Source organism: Glycine max, chromosome 6 (genome assembly GCF_000004515.6).
Source record: "Glycine max cultivar Williams 82 chromosome 6, Glycine_max_v4.0, whole genome shotgun sequence".
Taxonomy (NCBI): Eukaryota; Viridiplantae; Streptophyta; class Magnoliopsida; order Fabales; family Fabaceae; genus Glycine; species Glycine max.
Genome location: NC_038242.2, coordinates 12,728,558 through 12,748,822, shown reverse-complemented (window position 1 = coordinate 12,748,822; position 20,265 = coordinate 12,728,558). Strand labels below are relative to the sequence as shown.

Sequence of the window (20,265 nt, the reverse complement as noted above, 5' to 3'; positions counted from 1 at the left end):
TTATTTATATTCACACATATAATAACAATAAAAAAATACTAAGAGATAAATCACATTCATTAATATACTATAAATTATATTATAATTAAAATTTATTTTAAATAAATTAAAACATATAAAAATTAATAAAAACTCCTGTCAGCTCCTAAAGACGATAGACTAAAAATTTCCACACCCAACGAAGATATGTTTTTCTCTTTTTTTCCTACGGTGTGGCCAGGCTGTTCACTTTAGCGAAGGATCAAAAACCCTGTGAAAGTGTGTTTGTTTGGTCGAGTTGATTGAATTCGCTGGCAGCTTACAGCTATGATCATCAACAACGCCCCTTTTCCTCTATGATTGATTCGATTCGATTGAAGTCGATTCCGTAGAGAGTGAGAAATCAGATCACAATAATCATCGATGGGTAATTTGTTCGTGAAGAAGCCCAAGGTAACAGACGTTGATAAAGCAATCCTCGCACTCAAGACCCAGAGACGCAAACTCGCCCAATATCAACAAAAGGTTACTTTTTTTTTTCCAAAATCAATTTTTGCCTTGGTGTGTTGTGATTGTGAATTTTATTGTTGTTACAAGACAGTAGGGTTTTCATAGGGAAAATATGATCAGGACGGGTTGTACCTTAAATGTTAGTTAAGATACAAATAAATAAATTTAGGGTCTTTTGAAATTCTTCAATGCATAGCTCCAATGAATAAATGTTGGGCTTTTGAAGAGATGGTTGCATTGTATTTGTATCCTATGCTTAAAAATATGCATTTTATGCTCCAATCTAATACGCCATAGAACTGCATGCACTGCACGCTTATATTATAACCTCCTTAAGAGCTGCCCACATTTAGTGTCCAATTGTGTCTTGAACATGATTACTTCTGAAGGAGGATACATGTGGAAAACCAAAAAAAGATAAAAAGAAATGCTGCAAACTCAGTGGACAGATCCTGCCCTTATAATATGTTCCATTCAAATTAATCTGATAACAGCCAGCAATGCAAAAGTAAATGAGCTGAAATTTCCAAGCTAGACCAACACATTATTTTAAATTTTTAATGATAAGCATGCTTTGTATTTTTGTGTGTTGGAGCACGCTTCTTATTGAAATTGTATGTTGGTATGTGAGCTTACATGTTAACTACATTTCTTTTCATGCATATGTCTTTTGTTGTGAAGTGGAGAGAGGCGTTGATTTCATTTTTCAGCCTTTTCCCTTTAGGTTCCTTGTTCAAATTGACTTGCAAATAAACTTCAATAAAATGCTAATAAGTATGTTGATTGTAAGACTAGTCAGTTGAGAATGTCAATGATGCTTACACTCTTTATCTGTTATGTCATCAATGATGATAGAGCATTTTATTTAGAATATAAGCTCTGCAGTACCCTATTGGACATGTTTCCTTACTTCAGTTTTTTTTTTCATTTCTTGTTTTCCAGCTAGATGCTGTTATTGAAGCAGAAAAGCAAGCTGCACGAGACTTGATTCGTGAAAAGAAGAAGGACAGGGCCTTGTTAGCACTAAAGAAAAAAAAGACACAAGAAGAATTGTTGAAGCAAGTTGATGCTTGGCTTATAAATGTTGAGCAGCAAGTAGTATTTTAATTTTTATCGTATTAACCTGTCATATTTTTACTTTGCTTCCTTGTTTTGTTTCTTTCTGTCCAGTAGTAATAATTGTATTGTTACCTGTTTGCATCTTTTGATGGCTTTACAACTGTCTGTTTCTATGTCCTAATTCAGTTCTTTTCCCATCTGGTGTCTTGTACTCATGTTTAGAGGAGATAATTGTGCATTGACCTTTCTTTCTCTTAACTCAATTGTACACCTAAAACAAATACATGCACATTTTCAGTTAGCAGATATTGAACTGGCTAGCAAGCAGAAGGCTGTGTTTGAAAGTTTGAAGGCTGGTAATGATGCAATGAAAGCCATACAAAGTGAGATAAACATTGAAGATGTTCAGAAACTTATGGATGACACTGCTGAAGCTAAAGCTTATCAAGATGTAAGCTTGACTTTACTATTATGCTTACTCTTGCTGCTTTTGACCTGATTTCCATGTCCAGATGGAAATTTGATGCTTACTGATGGTTCCCATAATTTTGTTGAATTTGAAGGAAATTAATGAAATAATGGGGGAGAAGTTATCAGCAGAAGACGAGGAGGAGATTTTAGCAGAATTTGAGGACTTGGAAATCCAGGTACATGGATTTCCATTTTTTTCTTAATTTTGTATTTGTTCTACTCACCCCAATATAAAAATCATATTGAAACTGTTCCAATTGACCTGTTGGTTTAATCATAGTATACTATGGAAGGGACATACATTATGCTTCAATTAAACCCTTTTTTACATACTGTACCTCTGTGCTGGAGAAATGGCATGGGAATATTATTAGCTTTCTTTGTAGGTTAAATTTGCTATTCTTTTGTTGTATGATGAATGTGTATGTAAGATTATTTGGGGCATGTGATCTATTGGTAAAAAGATGTGTACTGCTGTTAACAGCATAATGTAACCGTTCGGTAGTTATGCTTCCCGCAAAAACTTAGAATTGAATTATCTTCCTATTTGCAATGTTTTTAGATAGTGATTGACTGCAGAAATTGTGAACTCAAAATTAGGAATATGATAAAAGAAATACTCACTTAAGTCACACCCAAGGAAAAACCAGTCAATACTTAATCAAAGCCGCATAAATATGCAATAGATGCAGCATGCCCGTGTAAGTTGTTAATTTGTGGAAATTGACAGAGTTTGTTTTATTGCTTCAGCTTACAGTCCAAGATCTTCCTGAAGTTCCTCCCTCAGCTAATGAAGAAATTGAAGAAAAGTTGGACCTTCCTGATGTCCCAACCAAAGCACCTGTTACCAGTGATGCTGAAGTATCTACGAAAAGAAAAGGTATCTGATCTTCCCCTCTTCTATCCCCGTGAAATTATTAGATGGTTTGGAATCATGATCTCTACTAATCTCTTCGTGACATAATTAAGTGCTATTAATTCTTTCTTGTAAATTGGAAAAAAATAAATGCATATCATGTAGAAATCAATTGGGACCATAAACATGCTATGGTCCTGAACTATCTAATAATTCCAACCCCCCCTCTCCCAATAAAAGAGGAAAAAAGAAATTAGCTAACCACTAATGACTGATGATGTAAACAGTTATGGAGGAACCATTGGCAGCTTGAAGAACATTGCGACCCAAAACATGTCAATTGCTTTGCAAACCAAGGCATAAGATCTGACTTTGTGTTTGCCTGTATCCTTCAAATTCTGTTGCAAAATTCGTGCAGTTACTGGAGTTTGATTGGTTTTACCATTTGCAGTGACATTGAATTTGTACAGATTTGCATGTATAATAATACATCAGTTTTAACAAGAATTATATACTGAGAAAATCATATTTTGCAACCATTTTCACATTTTTTGCGTTAGATACTTGAAGGTTAAGCGATAATATTGACCAATAATATCCCGAAACATCTGGTTGATGAAGTTGTGCCTCTGCTGACTGCCTTCTTTTTCCTTGTGGAAACATGGATTCATCAGCCACAAGGTCACTGTGTTTAGGATTTATGGTTTAGTTTGTGGAGTTGATTGCGCAGCATACTAAGATTAAGATGACTCTTTGGGCATATAATAAATGGCAGCACCAAAGTTTCCAAAGTAACAAACATGAAAAGGTTTTTAAACCATCTACGTTGTCGTTAAAGTAAAGTATAACATATAAAAAAGTCTGCTTCGCCAAATTTAGACAAATATTTAGATCACTTACTTTTAATTACAAAAATATTGTCTTATCTTCTCTTCATTTTTTTAATAATTTATACATAGAACAGTTAAAATAATAAAAAAATATTTTTGTTATTTACAAATCTAAAAATAGAAAATAAATTAAAAAATAAACAGATTTTTTAATTAAAAATAAAAAATATTAAACCAAATAGTCCCTAACATTCTCATGGGTGAGTAAAATGCATCCCTATGGGAAAACTTTTAGTATGCTAGTAAAGAGAAAAGAGAAAAAAAAATTATGTACTGAAAGTATAAATCTTTTTATATAGTCATCTAAATAGTGTAAATTTTTTTTATATTGTCACTATATATAGACATTAAACTCGCAAACAAAACATTGTCGTATATTTCTAATACTTTAATCTTTTAAACTTATCAAATCCATTAATAGTGTTCCCAGAAATTAGGATTAATAGGAAACATGATTGGTACAAAATATATTTACTACAAATGAAAAAAAGAAAACTACATATTAAACGCATCTTAGATAATCCCAAGGGATTAATCGAGTGAAACACGATACAATATCGCATTTGACAGGTGACAAGTTGAAACCCCCATTCGTCTCTTTGGACAAAAATGCAAGTATCTCATAAAACGATCCTGAGTTCAGAAACTTTGTCTTACATCCCCTCTCCCTAAATTTTACATCAACAAAAACACCTACAAAACTGACACAAACCTGAGGGAATCCTCCTTAGAAATTGCAATCTTAACATTCACATTTCACACACACTGTCCATTAATAGAATATAGAATAATAAAATACAAGGGAGAGGGCTTTTTTGTCTATATGTCGTATGCATCAAGGGTATCTCTAGTCAACAGTGAGAGGCTAATCCCTTCAAAGTATAAACATTATCAGTTTTACCTCTCGCAACATTCTTTTTTATAAACAGGCAATGTATCGGCTTTATGGGTGGAGAGAGTAATCATTTATTGACCCAGTGTTTATACATTGTATGATTTTCCAAATTTTCAGAATTCAGATGCAATTTATATAAAATCTACCATCATCCAAACTAACAATATCTTACGATCACTGTCTCACAAATCTAAATGAGTACCCTCTCCTTGAGAACTTGCAGACAAATTAGATGAATGCACAATTACTTGGCCAAAATATCTTGACAGTATGAGTCGGGCAATATTCTCAGCTGCCACAGCACTTGTCTCCATGGTGCTAGCTGCATTTTCAAATGCATTAACGTAGTATAGATGTCGCCCGTCCAATATAAATGGTGCAAATACTTCTGGGGCGTGGTAATGAGGATATGCAGCCCAGTTTATCCGAATGGTCTCCTTCCTCACACTGCCAGTGATAGCAATCAACAAAAAATTACAAACTGGTTCCAGTTTTCTTTTCCTTGTTTTAGTGGGAGGGAGGGAGACAGAACAACACTTAATAGAAAGATCAATAGTTAATACAAAGCTCAACAAGTAAATGTCAACATTGGGTTCCAAGCCTAAAGATCAATAGTTAATACAAAGCTCAACAAGTAAATGTCAACATTGGGTTCCAAGCCTAATGTGCACGTTACGGCTAAATGATTGAATTTGGCTTTTTTAAAGTAAGGATAAGGTAATTTCAGTCCTTAATGAAAAAACCAATGACTGATATTTCAACACATCTATGATTTGTTATGATATGTAATATCAACAATTGATTTTTCTTTTATATCAATAAATGAGATTAATTACCTTATCCTCTAAAATTGGTTGCTCACTTTAGAGAAGCCAATGATTAATCAGAACCCACATTATTATAATTATGCACTAGACTTCTTTTCTAACTGGGGTATGTTTGTAAAGAATATTTTGGTATACAATCAGCAGTATAACTTTAGTGTCAAGGAACACAGAAAATTAATTAACACTCTAACAGCTGATATTATTACCTGAAGATGCTATCCAGTAATGTGTCTGCCATTGGTTGACGAGAAAATAATTTATAAGTAGATTCTTTTTCATTGTGCTTCTTGAGAACTGCAATGCATGAAAATGGAAGCTCAGGGTCCTCTATTGTGCCCACAAGATCTGGAATTTTTGTCACAGCCTTCAGACCAAAATATGCCTAGTCCACAACAAAGCATCTCCATTAGAACTTAGAAGTAGCACCAACCAACATAAAAGGAGAAGTATACAAGACTGAAAGATAAAATATGTATTACATGATGTCAGTAAGTTTCTGACTCAGGAGTCAGGTCTCAAAATACTCACAGGGTTTAGAAGGCCCCTGACAAAAGTTGTAAATGTGTGCTGTAATTTTCTCTCAGGAATTGAAATTGGAGGAATAAATTGAATATCTAACTCATCCAGTGGTGTAGCAACCACAGCAACTTCACATCTGTAACTGTTTCCTTTTGTTGAGTTGAGTTCGTAGTAATCTCCAAGGTCAGCAACAGATTTTATTTCTTCATGCAGGTGTAATGCCACATCTGACTGATTAATCAGTCCAGCAGCCATTTGCCAGTTGCCTCCTTCGATGGACCATAATCCTCCACCTGATCCTGCTAGAGAAACCACACCACCCAACCCACTCATGGAGACACTCTGGCCATAATTAATGCGTGTGATGACCTGCATAAATAACCAGAACATAAGTTTCTTCTTCTGATGAGTTATTTTAAATCTCAGACAATGATCAGTTCAATAGGTGTGAGTTTTTTTATTCTATAGTAACAATTACTTGCACTTAAAACCATCAATGTTAAATTAGCAACATACACAAATCATGAAAAACTTGCCAGCTTCCACTTTTGAAGTATTGATCATGGCTATCCAAATTGTTCTCCCCCCCCCCCCCCCCCCCCCCAAAAAAAAAAAAAAAGAAGTGCTGTCACATATGTACATCATGATAAACACACAAAACAGTTTTGTAGTTCTGTAATGGTGAAACAATAACAATCCCTTCATAGTTCATACCAAAGCACCACTACATAGCTGGCAGTAATGATAAGCAAAATATTGCCATCAATGCACTCAACAGAATCGCCAAAACATTAATAGTGAATTTGTGATCTACATTCGAAAGAGTAGAAAGAATTCTTACAGTAACAAGTTCATTGATCAACGAGGTAGACAACCCAGCATCCACCAATTCATCCCGCAAAGTCCTGGTAGTAAGATTATACAGACCAGCCCACTGCAGCATCTCATCCACAGTCTCAAAAATAGGTCTTGAACCAGGATCTTCATAGTACTTTACGAATTTATCCACAGCAATCTAAATTAAATAAAAATCAATACACAGTTATACAAATAACACTACCCTCTATCACACACACACATCACTTTTACTTGACACTAAACCTTTTAAATTATTGGTTAATTATAGGTAATTGGTTGTCAAGAGAAAATAGTCTAAACATGACAGCGTCAAAAAATTTTACAGCCATCTAATCACAAACTGTGCTATGTAAATTTTGTTAACATTTACAATGACTACTTAAAAATCATATTATCATCCATAATTTCTGATTGGTTGACATTACTGCATAGAAATTACACTCGTTTGTTTATTAAGAGGATGTTTAGAGAAAAAGTTTAATTTTCATGCACTGTACTGTAAATTGTCAATCAATCAGAAAATTATGATATTGGTAGACTTTTAAGGTAAAAACTCTTCAGACTTTAATGCATATATTGTTTTCTTTTACTTCAGGCATAAGTTTTTTTTTAATTTATTTCAATAAACTTCGCGTTTATGCTTAAATAAAGTACTCTCGTGGATCTAACTCAGTATTAGTGTATTAAGTAAGTTTTACTTTGTGATTCAGTTAGGGCAGCTGTTAGAACAGCTATGATTCAGTTAGGACTGCTGTGATTTTGTTATTTCTGTTATTTTGTTAGAAGCTACTATTTCTGTTAGAGCAGTAACTAACTTTGGTTAATTAACTGCCTTAGTCAGGTTATGTGTAATCATATATGTGTAATCAGCTTGTGATTAACCTTTTCATTCTGAATCAATAATAATATCTTCCACTTCTTCTTTTTCTCTCTCTCTCAAACTCTATGATGGTATCCAGAGCTTGAGGTCTATCCATGGCAACAAATCAGAATTTCACTTCCACTACTCCTTCTTTTCATCCAATTTCTCAGAAGTTAGATGATTCTAACTTCTTGCTATAGAGGCAACAGGTAGAACCTGTCATCAAGGCTCATAAACTTCAGTGTTTTGTGGCAAGTCCTCAGATCCCGATGCGCTTTCTCACAGAGGCAGATTGCGAACCTGGAAATGAAAATCCAGTATACACAGATTTGGAACAACAAGATCAGATTCTCTTTTCGTGGCTCCAATCAACTCTTTCAGTTTCAATCCTATCTTGAATTATCGGATGTGTTCATTCATATCAGTTTTGGGAGCAAATCCATGAGTATTTTCAAAAGCAAACACGTGTGAAAGCTAGGATACTTCGAATAGAACTCAGAACTACAATGCTTAGGCAGAAAACAATGTGTGAGTATCTTCTGTGCATCAAATGCATAGTCGATGAGCTTGGATCGTGTGGAGATCCTGCTCTTCTGCGTGAACACCTTGACGCGTTTCTTGAAGGCCTACCAAAGGAGTACAGTCCAGTGATATCAATGATTGAAAGTAAGTTTGAACCACTTTCGATTGGAGAAGTAGAGGTACTGCTGCTTGCACATGAGGCACGCATGAAAAAGTTTCAGAAGCGCTTATTGATTCACCATCGATTAATGTTGCTCAAGGTTACAATTCATCTTCGAATTCTTACAGTTCATCCTCGAATAATTTCAATTCACAAAATCAATCCAATATTCTGAAAATCATGGTGACTTCAATCGTGGCGGTGGCTACAGTCGTGGAGGCAATGATTCTGACCGCGACGGTGGCTACGGTCACGGAGGCAATGGCTTTGGCCGTGGTGGAGGTCGTCGTGGTAGCGGCAGAGGCCGTGGTCGTTATGCAAATTTTCAGTGCCAAGTTTGCTTCAAATTTGGTCACACAACAACAGTGTGTCATTTTTGCTATGATTCAGATTTTCAGCCAAACGCGTCTCTCACGCTGATGGAACCAATGTTTCAAAGCAATTCATCAAACACCTTCAATTCAGAACAAAATCAGGAAACTAATTCTCACAAAGACTCCCAACCTAGTGCAATGCTGGTTAATTCTGAAAATCAAGATCTTAACTCTACTACTTGGATACCTGATTCGGGTGCATCATTCCACGTACCTCATTCAGACGAAATATACATTGGTAATGGCCAAGGTCTTTCTATTAAGTCTTCTGGTTACACAAAGTTTATTTCCCCTATTAATCCTAGAGTCTCTCTGTCCTTAAAACAATTGTTGCATGTACCTGCCATCACTCAAAACTTAATCACTGTCAGCAAATTTTCTAAGGATAACAATGTTTTCTTTGAATTTTATCCTAATCATTGTGTTGTGAAATCACAGGGAACCAATGAAGTGCTACTTCAAGGTTCACTGGGTCCTGATGGCCTCTACATATTTCCATATCTTGCACTCAAAGACTCTGCCTCAGCCACCTGCTTACTTTCAAATTCCAGCGTTGATTCCATTATTACTTCTGTTTCTAGTGGTTCTAATACCCAAATTTGAGATTCCATTGTAAATGTAGTTTCTGACGTTAAAACAACACGTAGTACTGGCTCTCAAACTATATGGCACCTTAGATTGGGTCATCTTAATGCTAATGTACTAAGGCTTGTGTTTAATCATTGTAATATACCCATAGTTAATAAAACTATGTTCGAATTCTGTGCTGCTTGTTGTGTTGGAAAGTCACATAGACTACCATCTTCTCTATCTCAAACTTTATATTCTGCTCCTCTTGAACTTATATACAGTGCTTGGTGGGGACCATCTCATATTTCGTCCTCAAATGGTTTCTCTTATTATATCAGCTTTGTTGATGCCTATTCTAAGTTCACTTGGATCTATTTTCTTAAAAATAAATCAGAAACATTTTTTGTTTTTCAGCAATTTAAAACCATGACTAAACTCCAATTTGATACCAAAACTAAAAGTGTTCAAACAAATTGGGGAGGTGAATTTAGACCTCTTACCTCATTTCTTCAAACCCATGGGATCATTCATAGGCTAATTTACCCTCACACATCTCATCAAAATAGTGTTGTGGAAAGAAAACACATATCGTTGAATTAGGCCTCACTCTTCTCAAACAAGCTTCTCTCCCTTTAAAATTTTGGGATTTTGCCTTCCAAACTGCAGTTTATTTGATAAACAGATTACCCACTGCTTCTCTTAAATTTCAAGTTCCCTATACTATTTTGTTCAACAAGTCACCTAATTACAATTTTTTGAGAAACTTTGGATGTTCTTGCTATCCTTTTCTTAGATCCTATAATAAACACAAACTTGATTTCAGGTCACATGAGTGTTTGTTCCTTGGTTATTTCACTTCTCACAAAGGCTACAAGTGTCTCTCTCCTAATAGAAAATTATATGTTTCCAAAGATGTTATCTTCAATGAGCTTAAATATCCTTACGATGATCTTTTTCCACCTTTATCCAACTCTATCACTTCTTCTAAGAGTGATAAGAGTAATTTTTTACCTACTGCTCATATTCCTCTTGTTTCACCTTCCCCTAATGAACTCACTCATTCTTCTCAACATGATGAAACTAATTCTACTTCTGTAAGTGTTGATCCCTCTAGATCCCTTAATACTGAATTCCCTAATTCTCAAAATGTCACATCATCTTCTCCTCTTTCAAATGTTGAACCAAATTCTATTACTAATGAACACTCTAACACTGTTTCTGACTTAAACAGAAATCCAAGTGAATTGTCCAGTACCTCTTCTTCTCAACCTCACACTGTCAGTTCTCCTTCTTCTAATTTTGTTCTTCCCTCACAAAATGTCCATCCTATGCAAACCAGATCCAAGTCTGGAATTCATCAATCTAGGCTGCATTCTTCACTGTTTTTGGCACATTGTGAACCTAAGACTGTTAAACAGGCTCTTGCTGACCGTCAATGGCTTGCTGCTATGAAACAAGAGTACAAGGCTCTTCTTCACTAGATGGTTTTTGTAATTAGGAAACAAAAATCTGTGGGGCAGGGAGTTGGATGTTGAGAATTCTGGACTGATCAGACTGATATATAGCCTGATTTTTATAGTTACTAGTCTATCTAAAACTATAACTATCTTGTATCTTTAGTACCTCTGGTACTTTTATCTATAAAATATAGTTTTGCTGTCCAAAAAAAAAACAAGGCTCTTCTTCACAATAAAACATGGGATCTTGTTCCTTTTCCCAAAGACAAACAAGTTGTGGGTTGTAAGTGGGTCTTCAGAATTAAGGAGAATGCTGATGGGAGTGTTAACAGGTTCAAGGCTAGGTTAGTGGATAAAAAATTTCATCAGGTTGCTGGTCTTTAATGAAACCTTTTTACCTGTGATAAAACCTATTACAATCAAGCTGATTATTACTCTTGCTCTCACTAATAAATGGGATTTGTTCCAGCTAGATGTCAACAGTGCCTTTTTAAATGACCATCTTGAAGAGACTATCTACAAGCAACAGCCACAAGGCTTCAAAAGTTCAAATAAAACCTTGGTTTGCAAGCTACAAAAAGCTTTGTATGGCCTTAAACAGGCCTCAAGACAGTGGTTTGATAGGCTCAGAGGAACTCTTTTACAACTTGGGTTTGTGGCCAGCAAGTGTGATCCTTCGTTGTTTGTTTATAAAGACAAAGGACACATTATCTACATTCTCGTTTGTTTATGTAAATGATATTATTATCACTGGTACCTCCAATGTTGTAATTCAGCAACTCACCACTAAGCTGCATTCCAATTTTTCTCTTAAACAATTGGGAAAACTTGACTATTTTCTTGGTATTGAAATCAAATCAGTGGCTGATGGGACTATTCTACTGACTCAAAGCAAATATATCAAAGATTTGCTTCATAAAACCAAAATGGTAGAAGCACAGCCATTTTCTTCCCCTGTGACAACTAATTGCAAGTTAACCAAAGCTGGCTCGGATTTATTCAGTAATCCATCTCTCTATAGGTCTGTTGTTGGTGCTCTTCAATACACAACCATTACAAGACCTGAGTTAAGCTATGCTATGAACAAGGTAGGTCGGTTCATGGCTAATCCTATGGACTCTCACTGGACAGCTGTTAAACGCATTCTAAGGTACCTTAAAGGCTCTATTCATCATGGTCTGCTTTTCAAGGCTGCTCCTTCCTCTCAGCCTTTTACTATTAAAGCCCTGTCTGATACTTATTGGGCCTCGGATCCAGATGATAGAAGGTCTACCTCTGGTGCAGTGATTTATTTTGGTCCTTATTTGGTCTCATGGTGGTCCAAGAAACAACAAATTGTGGCTAGATCTTCCACTGAAGCTGAATACAAGAGCTTGGCTCAAGCCACGACTGAAGTTACATGGATTCAAACTCTTTTAACAGAGTTATTTGTTCCTGTTCAGACCCAGAGATTTACTGTGACAACCAAAGTGCAGTAGCTATCACTCATAATCCAGTTCTTCATTCCTAGACTAAGCACATGAAAATTGACATCTTTTTTGTCAGGGAGAAAGTCTTAGCTAGAGAGCTCAAAGTGTATCATATTCTTGTTATAGATCAATGGCCTGATGCCCTCACTAAACCTCTATCACCAACTCGATTTCTTTCTTAGGTCCAAACTCAACGTAGTTGAGTCCATGTCTGATCCTCAATCCCATTGAGTTTGAGGGGGTATTAGTGTATTAAGTAAGTTTTACTTTGTGATTCAGTTAGGGCAGTTGTTAGAACGGTTATGATTCAATTAGGACAACTATGGTTTTGTTATTTCTGTTATTTTGTTAGAAGTTGTTATTTCGCATTAACTAACTTTGGTTTAGTTAACTGTCTTAGTTGTAATCATATCTGTTTTCTGTAAATAGAGAAACAGAATCAGTTTGTAATCATTCTTTTTTTTTTTCAATTCTTATCGATAAAAAAAAAAAGTCCTGTGAGTAATTAATTAGTAAGTTACTCAAATAATTTTTTTTTTTTTTTATCAGCAAGTTACTCAAATAATTACTACTCCCTCTGTTCCTTTTAAAGATCACATTAATTATTCCTTTGTCAATTACTAACCTTATTTTTTTTTTATTTCTACATAACCGTAAACAACGGATAGTAATTCATTAAATAGTTGACGAGATACCTCAACGAAGTTCTGCATCTTAAAGAGCGAGAAGCCGTAGCGAACGAACATGAGTGCGGAATTAACGAACGATACGAGAGTATTAACAAACGGAAGTTTGAGAAGCTTATCGATGAGGGGAACAGTGGAACTAAGCGGCGACACCGTTTTGAAAACGAACTTGTTCCCATCCCAAATGCCGAGAGAGAGGGAATCCTCCGACGCGGTCGGCTCTTTGACCTTCAGCTTCAGGATCTTAACGTAATCCACTGTGTGCAGGTTCTTTGGATGGAGAATGGACGCTCCGGCCTCGAAGGTCTCGCCCGCCACCGTCACGGTGGCGATGCGTCCCCCGACGCGGCCGTTGCGCTCGAACACTCGGATTTTGGTGGAGGGAGTGGAGGACGGCGAGTATTTGCGGAGGAAGTGAGCGACGGAGGAGCCACCGATGCCAGCGCCGATGACGCAGACGTTGGAGGAGGGTGGCGGCGGTGGATCATCGGAATGCGGTTGAGCTTGGGAGAGTGCGAGGAACAAGGTCAACAGGAAAGGGAGTTTCAAAGACATCATCTTTGATCTTCTTGGCTTTGCCATTGCCTTGCATCGCTGACACCTCTTGCTGTTTTTATTTTGAATGAATAATTTTTTATACAAAAAAATCTATTCACGATCTCCCAACTTCGAATACCGTATTTTTTATTAAAAAAAATATTTTTTCTAATTTTTTGTTAAAATATTATAATTTTTTATAAATTAATTTTTAGAATATATTTTCGATTAAAGAGTATTAAAAATGACACAAAGAATTGATCCTAAATATATTTTCTAATTTGTCTGAAATTATTTAACTCATTTTTTATAATAAAAGTAGGGATAAAAATAAAATAAATGAATGAAAAATTTATTCATTTGTGTTCAACATTAGTTCAATGGAGTAGAATATTTGTTGGAACAATTAGCACTCGGATAAAATGTTGAAGTTGTACTCATACTAGTGCACACCCATCACTACATTGACAATAATACTTTGAAACATGATTGAATGCTTTTTAACTTATAAGTGCTATCCCATAATCATGATTGAATACTCCTCAAAACTTGTTCAAATATCCCTTCATTATAATTTAAAATTTTGAACAGTTGATATCCTCAAGATGAGTGAAACAATGCATAAATGTGGACGAATACCCCCTTAGTCATATACAAATAACTACGTTTCTAGTGAGCACTCATTACGTAGGGTTGAGCCCTTCCCTCACCCTAATGTGACATCCATACTTATGGCAAGACACCCTTCAACCATGGTCAAACACCCTACTATAAATTGATTATGCATGCATTAGCATGTGTTTGTTGTCAATCATTATGTGACACACATATGCTTGAAGCAAGAAAAAGTTGCTTTTGCATATCTCAACTCTTAGACTTGGAGAGAGGACCTCAACTCTACATAAAATAACTATTTTCAAACAAGCATGATATGTTTATAACAGAAACTTCTGCAAGCAAAATCAATTTATAAAGAGGCCAATGGTTGTGCTCATTTTCTTGCTAATATGGCTTGTAGTTTGGAAAGTGATTTTACAATTTTTGAGCAAGAGCCTACTCTGTTGAGTTTGTTGCTTGTTAGAGATGCCTTGGGTTGGTTCTCACCCAAGTTATTTGTTAGCACTTGTTTCCTACATTCTCATTATTAAATCATGTACCTCCCATTATATTACAAAAAATCCATTCTGGAATACCAAATTTACATTATAAAATGGACATTATGGATTGGGAATTTCTTCCTGCACCCAACATAACTTCTTCTACACCCAGCAAGTAGAGTAAAAAGACCAAAATATCCTCCAATTAAAAATCAAATACACCATCTCTCCCCACACCAATCACCTACGCCATTGACGCACCCTTCCCTTCCCTGTTGCGCTGTGACACTAAACACCATTGACGCCTCCTTCCCCTCTGTGTCACGAGTCTGTCCCTCCCCTTCGTCGTAATCAACCTGCATTCTTCCATTCCATCACATGTTCCTGTCGTTAGTACCTCATTTCATACATCTTCATTTTTTATTGCGCTAAATCATGCGGATTAACAATTCGTATGGAGTAAACGAAGGCAAAAAAACTTATTGGTGATGATGCAACGCTACTCATGGCGGCAGAGGAGAGAAAACTCGCAAATGATGACAAAGAACTGTCGAAGGAGAAACTAGGGAGGAGTACAACAAAATCACACCATGAACAATACCAACACTAGCTTTGTGGAGGAGACCAACCGACGCGCCAAAGTTCCAAATGAATAGTGTCTTACGAATTTACAATCCGTAGGCTATACGAAGAAGAGAGAAAAGGAAGAAATGAAAAAGAAGTAAAAAAAGGATAAAATTGGAATATTTTAAAATATGTTGGGTGTTGAAAGAATAACCCCTGATTGTTTTGTAGTTTTTTTGGGCTTTGGCCTGCTGAATAAAAAAAACATAATCCCCAAAATTGCAGTGACGGAAAGTTAAGACCGAAGAGATGTTTGGATAGCCCAAAATCCTTACTAAACCGGCATTAGGAAAAGAAAATGAGTTTTATACTATATTCTTTCCATTGTCCTTTCACCGATTGTTTTTAATTTTTCATCCATATACACCATTTTTTTTTTCTTATTTTGGGAGGAGGGGAAGTATAAAAGATAAGATAACGCTATCTTTTTATTTTCTTTCCTTTTCCTTTCTTTTGGGGAGGGGGCTGATAAGTTTATCTTTGTATTGGTGGAGCCAGTAAAGTTGCTTTGCTACCTAGCATGACCATGACTTCAATCCCATCTCGGAAAGTGACGCTTAAAAAGAGTTGATTTAGACGTATAATATATGCTTTTTATTATTATTATTTCAATAAATCTCAAATTTATAAAAATTTCTTTCATCTTATTTTAATAAACTTCTAGTTCTATGTCAAATTTATTTTTAATAAATTCTCATTTACGAAACTATTTACCAAATGAATTCCAAATAACTAAAAAAAATGGGTGAAGCAACAGGACCGAATGCCGAAAGAAAAACAAGGAAATAAGCACAATAATGTATTTCAGTTCATGGTGCAGTAACAAAGAAATTAGTTGCAAAAAATGGCTTATCTGCAAATAGCCAAGAAATCAATCAGTTTTCATATTATAAACAATTTATATAATTTTTGTTTTGAATCTTATCAATATAATTATATAACCTACCTAGCATATCCTCAAACTTATATCCGATCACCGTGAAACCATGTATGCGCTATTATGTTCAGAAAATGTAACCCATCTAGCACACAAGGGTGAAATTATGTCAAATTATATATCAAATGTAGAGAGAAAGCCTATGAGGATTCTCAATTTATACTTTCTTCCGCATATATCACAACAAACAGCCTGATATACCCTATAAAACATGAGATTCTAATTCACAACAAAAGCAATACATAATACATTACTTGACAAATGTTACCTACATCTTTGGTCTCACAAGAAGCAACAACATGTAAATATAACAGCAGGGAAGTGTACTCTCTGACAGCCACAAGCAATGCAATTCCCGAAACCACCGACAGCTAGGAAGCTTATAGGATATAGTCTCTTTGTCAATCCATACTAATCTGGGCCCACATCCTAGGCCCCACTAATATACTAGTATTGTGCATTCCTGTACAGAACACATGAAACCCTGGATTAGATTTGTGCCAAAACGGGGATGATCAATAATGATGTAACCTGGTAACTAGCATTTAAGATCAGTTTTCCACATATTTTGATTGCATACTTCTCAAATCCTCAAGCATTATATGTGGAGATAACAAAAACAAATATCCAAACTAACACGAGGCATATGATATGTGATTATGTTACAATGCATTTCATTAACATTGATATAAATGGTATATTGGTGCTGGCCCTGATGTCAGATTTGTGGACATCCTTCTTTGCTGGCCAGGTTGATCATATTGATGGAGACATATGTGAAATCAGATTCCAAAAATGCTGCTCCACAGGTACATTTTCGATCTCCACTCCGGTAATTTTTAGTAATCTGTTGATCTCTCTATTCTACTAACTGTAAATTTCCCCTAGTTTATGAAGATTATTTCATATATTAAGCATCAAGACATCAACAACACCTTCAAATAAAATAAAATAAAATCTAATAAATTGAAAATTCGTCTGCAATTCTCAATAGTATCATCGTGCTTCTAAAATGCTACCAAAGCAGGATATCTCTATATGTCTACAGTGAACTAAGGCAAGGAGTCTATTAAGGTAGACAAGTTCTTGAAAAAATCATTTGCTTCTGAAAATATATTAGAATTTCCATTTATTTACTGGATACTAACTAAAGCAGCTAACAGTTGTTTGGTGACCACTATTTCAACTTAAATATTTTGTAATAACCATTCATAAACTTCTGATTTTCTTGTAAGCCCAAAAGCCAAGAGCATAAAATATAATAAAATTGCAGTATGAGTCACTTTTCAAGATAAATATATTAACAACAAAAAAAAGATGACAAGTGTATATTAATATTTTTTAATTTACCAGCTTAGAGAATGACACTCATAAGTCGTAAGAGAGGAAAGTATATCAATCTCCTTGTCAATCCTCCAAATGACAAGACCAAAAAATTCCAAATTCCAACTAATTGGAGTTGGCTGTCCATCAGCCTACGCTTCATTGCCCATCAGTCTATGTTTCAGATACACTGATATTAAGCTAAACTAGTCGAGAGTGATCATAAAAAAATATCATATCTAATTATCTACTAAGCAATTTAATACAAAGTCAAAAACTAACACTATATCAACAATAGTTATAACAAACCATAATATAATGAAGATATGCCAGATTGAGGGGAAACTTTGAAGTAAGAGAAACTAACATGTCAGGGTTAAGGCAAACCTTGGTGAAGACAAAAAATTGGAAGAGCTAGGGAAGCCAGCAAACACATTCGAGTAGGACTTTGTCAGATATGAAAAATTGGTAACCGGAGGCAGAGAAGGTACCCTTTCACCCTTCTTCAAAAGTTCTTGCAAGTTAAGTCTTTGCAAGTTCAAAACAGCCCTTGACTCCTTCCAAATGAAGGCAAGGATACCATTTTCTAAAACAAAGAGGGAACCAGGCTTTGATCCAGGGTATCTGAACCCGTAACCACTTGCAATACCCTCTCCCACGAAAGCTTGCTTGATATTCACTGGAACCGAGTCTGCATCAGTGTCCCAGGGAAAGGGTTCGGATGAAGGATCATTGATATTTGCTGTAAACATTGCTGAACCGTTAGGATGTAACACATAGTGTGTGCCTTCCAAAATTTTTGTTGCAATGAGAAGCTGTTGTCCCTGGAACTCCTCATAAGAGAGCAGAAGAAAGAATAAAGCCTTTCCAGGCTTGTCTTCAGAAGGCTTTCCAGGAGGCCAACCAAAAGTTCCTCCCCATAAACCAGCATATTCTTGGTCATCTTTGGGAACCCGCAATGGCAACTTGTAAAGCGCAAACCGACTGTCATGCATATTTGGCCATGCTCGATACGAAGATAGCTTCACAGTTGAAGCTTTTAACATTAGTCTTACTGTGTCACTTGATCTAAGAAATTCTTGAAGCCGCGCCTGCCTAATCTCGCCGTTTGAAGTATGCTTCTTGGCAACTAACGGACTTGCATTCATCGTATTCGATCTTCCAAGGATTTGTTTAATGCCATTCCAGACATATCCCCGAAAACCCTTCCTCTTGATGCATTGAGTGTGACCATCCTCCTCAGGCAGAGGATGAGAGATAGACCTTGAACGGTCAAAACTCGCCCTAACATCATCCAATTCTAACTGCGTTGGATCAACCGCCTCTTGAGAACTCGTCTTATACTCATCATTCTGACCACTACCAACCTTATACATTTGACTAAGAAGTGATCTCCTTTTCCACAGAAGCACCAAATCCTTCTGAAAATTCTCCTCATCATCCCTCAACCCAGGAAACAACGGTCCGATCATCTTATCTGGAACCTTTTGCCGAACCTGACTAGTAGTAACCTCAAGCAACTTCCTCCTATCACTGAAAGCTAACTTCCCAAAACTAACCATCCCTTCACCATTTCCAACCACCCTTTGTGAACTAGAAACATCGCTATTTGACCTACAAACCTTCCTCGACGACGACGACTCCTCCACGCCCGAGTGGTGCACAAAACTCTTACTCTGCAACAAAGCACTAACATTCCTACAACCCCCGGGTTCAACCTCAAGCAACAGCACATTGCAGGACCTGTCCGCAACCTTGACCGAACCCGGATAAACATAATTCACCCCCTTCTCCCTCCCATGAAGGAAAAACATCATGGAACCATCCAAGTCACTAACAACCTCAAACACAGAAGCCCACAGTATAGGACCCTCTTCGATCCCCAAAGGACCAAGCTCCTGAGGGATTATCCTGCACCCAACAACAGAAACAAAACCCGGCATCACATACACCACGTTCCCAAGCTCAGGATTTTGATGAACCCATATTCCAATCAAAGGTTTCACACTCATCAGAAAACGACAAAGCGCTTTGTAAGAAGCCACACCCTTTCTCCATTCCACAAGGTCCTTGTGAGGCACTGTGCTCAATAAGTCACATTGCGTGAGCCAGAGTTTCTCGGATGCCACAAGAGCGTTTAAGCTCTTGCAGCATAGGCAAAGATTGCACACATCTCTCGGCGACATGAACCGAGAAACGATGGCGAAAACATCATCGGGAAGAAACAAAAGCATGTTCGAAGAATCATGATGTTCGGGTTCCATGCCGATCCGAGAAAATAAAAATTAAAAATTTCCACACTTCAGCGCATACCCATGATTAGAAATAGAGAAAAACGAAAAGGGTTGGGTGGGGGAAGAACAAACCCTGGAAATCAGTGTTCTTGGGGCAGCACGTGGGAAAAGCCCTAAACTTGAAAGGAGTAGAGTGAAGAAATTGCTGTTCGGTGATTGAGAGAGAGGGGTTTGGTTCGGTGAGTTCAATTATTGGGTGTGTGACAGAGACAGTTTGCCAGAAATGAAGCGAATTGAAAAAAAAAAAAAGTGGCGGTGGAAAAGAAAAGGCGATGATGAGAAGAAAGAAGGGTTTGTTCAAAAGATTGTCGAACGAGGATGAAGAAGGTAGGGATGTGTGTGAAAGCGTACAAGGAGGAGAGGGAGCGTTGGTTGCATCGCTGTCTTTTCTCGGTTTCTTTATTTCTCTCTGTGACACACCCAATTCCCAACTAATGTTGAGTAGCAAAGCTTAAAGTAGATGCCAAGACCCAAGAAAGTTCAAGCACT

The 20,265-nt window shown here is 36.5% G+C and overlaps 3 protein-coding genes across 4 annotated transcripts; 1 reads left to right on the top strand and 2 right to left on the bottom strand.

Moving 5' to 3' along the window:
* Window positions 1-147: 147 nt before the first annotated feature.
* LOC100820408 (vacuolar protein sorting-associated protein 20 homolog 2-like) lies at window positions 148-3,414 on the top strand. The gene is made up of 6 exons (NM_001255700.3): window positions 148-504; window positions 1,432-1,584; window positions 1,847-1,999; window positions 2,112-2,195; window positions 2,770-2,899; window positions 3,163-3,414. Exons 1-6 carry the CDS (start codon window positions 403-405, stop codon window positions 3,186-3,188), a joined length of 648 nt encoding a protein of 215 aa, NP_001242629.2. The 5' UTR covers window positions 148-402; the 3' UTR covers window positions 3,189-3,414.
* Window positions 3,415-4,707: 1,293 nt separating this feature from the next.
* LOC100819877 (farnesylcysteine lyase) lies at window positions 4,708-13,620 on the bottom strand. The gene is made up of 5 exons (XM_003526826.5): window positions 12,974-13,620; window positions 6,848-7,021; window positions 6,016-6,375; window positions 5,694-5,869; window positions 4,708-5,107 (listed from the first exon to the last, which is right to left on the bottom strand). Exons 1-5 carry the CDS (start codon window positions 13,544-13,546, stop codon window positions 4,843-4,845), a joined length of 1,548 nt encoding a protein of 515 aa, XP_003526874.2. The 5' UTR covers window positions 13,547-13,620; the 3' UTR covers window positions 4,708-4,842.
* Window positions 13,621-16,258: 2,638 nt separating this feature from the next.
* LOC100814383 (F-box protein At5g39450) lies at window positions 16,259-20,265 on the bottom strand. Of its 2 annotated transcripts, none has more exons than XM_003528010.5 (2): window positions 17,870-20,265; window positions 16,259-16,622 (listed from the first exon to the last, which is right to left on the bottom strand). In XM_003528010.5, exons 1-2 carry the CDS (start codon window positions 19,744-19,746, stop codon window positions 16,607-16,609), a joined length of 1,893 nt encoding a protein of 630 aa, XP_003528058.1. In that variant the 5' UTR covers window positions 19,747-20,265; the 3' UTR covers window positions 16,259-16,606. The 2 variants fall into 2 exon arrangements, with proteins under 2 accessions (XP_003528058.1, XP_006581779.1); XM_006581716.4 differs by having other exon boundaries at window positions 17,850-20,257.

Bases quoted from the DNA above. Each gene is read 5' to 3' on its own strand.
- LOC100820408 (NM_001255700.3), top strand. From the start codon at position 403: ATGGGTAATTTGTTCGTGAAGAAGCCCAAGGTAACAGACGTTGATAAA. The intron at 1,585-1,846 runs GTAGTATTTTAA...GCACATTTTCAG, and splicing joins TTATAAATGTTGAGCAGCAA to TTAGCAGATATTGAACTGGC. The intron at 2,000-2,111 runs GTAAGCTTGACT...TTGAATTTGAAG, and splicing joins AAGCTAAAGCTTATCAAGAT to GAAATTAATGAAATAATGGG.
- LOC100819877 (XM_003526826.5), bottom strand. From the start codon at position 13,546: ATGGCAAAGCCAAGAAGATCAAAGATGATGTCTTTGAAACTCCCTTTC. The intron at 6,376-6,847 runs GTAAGAATTCTT...TTATTTATGCAG, and splicing joins TGATCAATGAACTTGTTACT to GTCATCACACGCATTAATTA. The intron at 5,108-5,693 runs GTAATAATATCA...TATCACTGGCAG, and splicing joins TTACTGGATAGCATCTTCAG to TGTGAGGAAGGAGACCATTC.
- LOC100814383 (XM_006581716.4), bottom strand. From the start codon at position 19,746: ATGGAACCCGAACATCATGATTCTTCGAACATGCTTTTGTTTCTTCCC.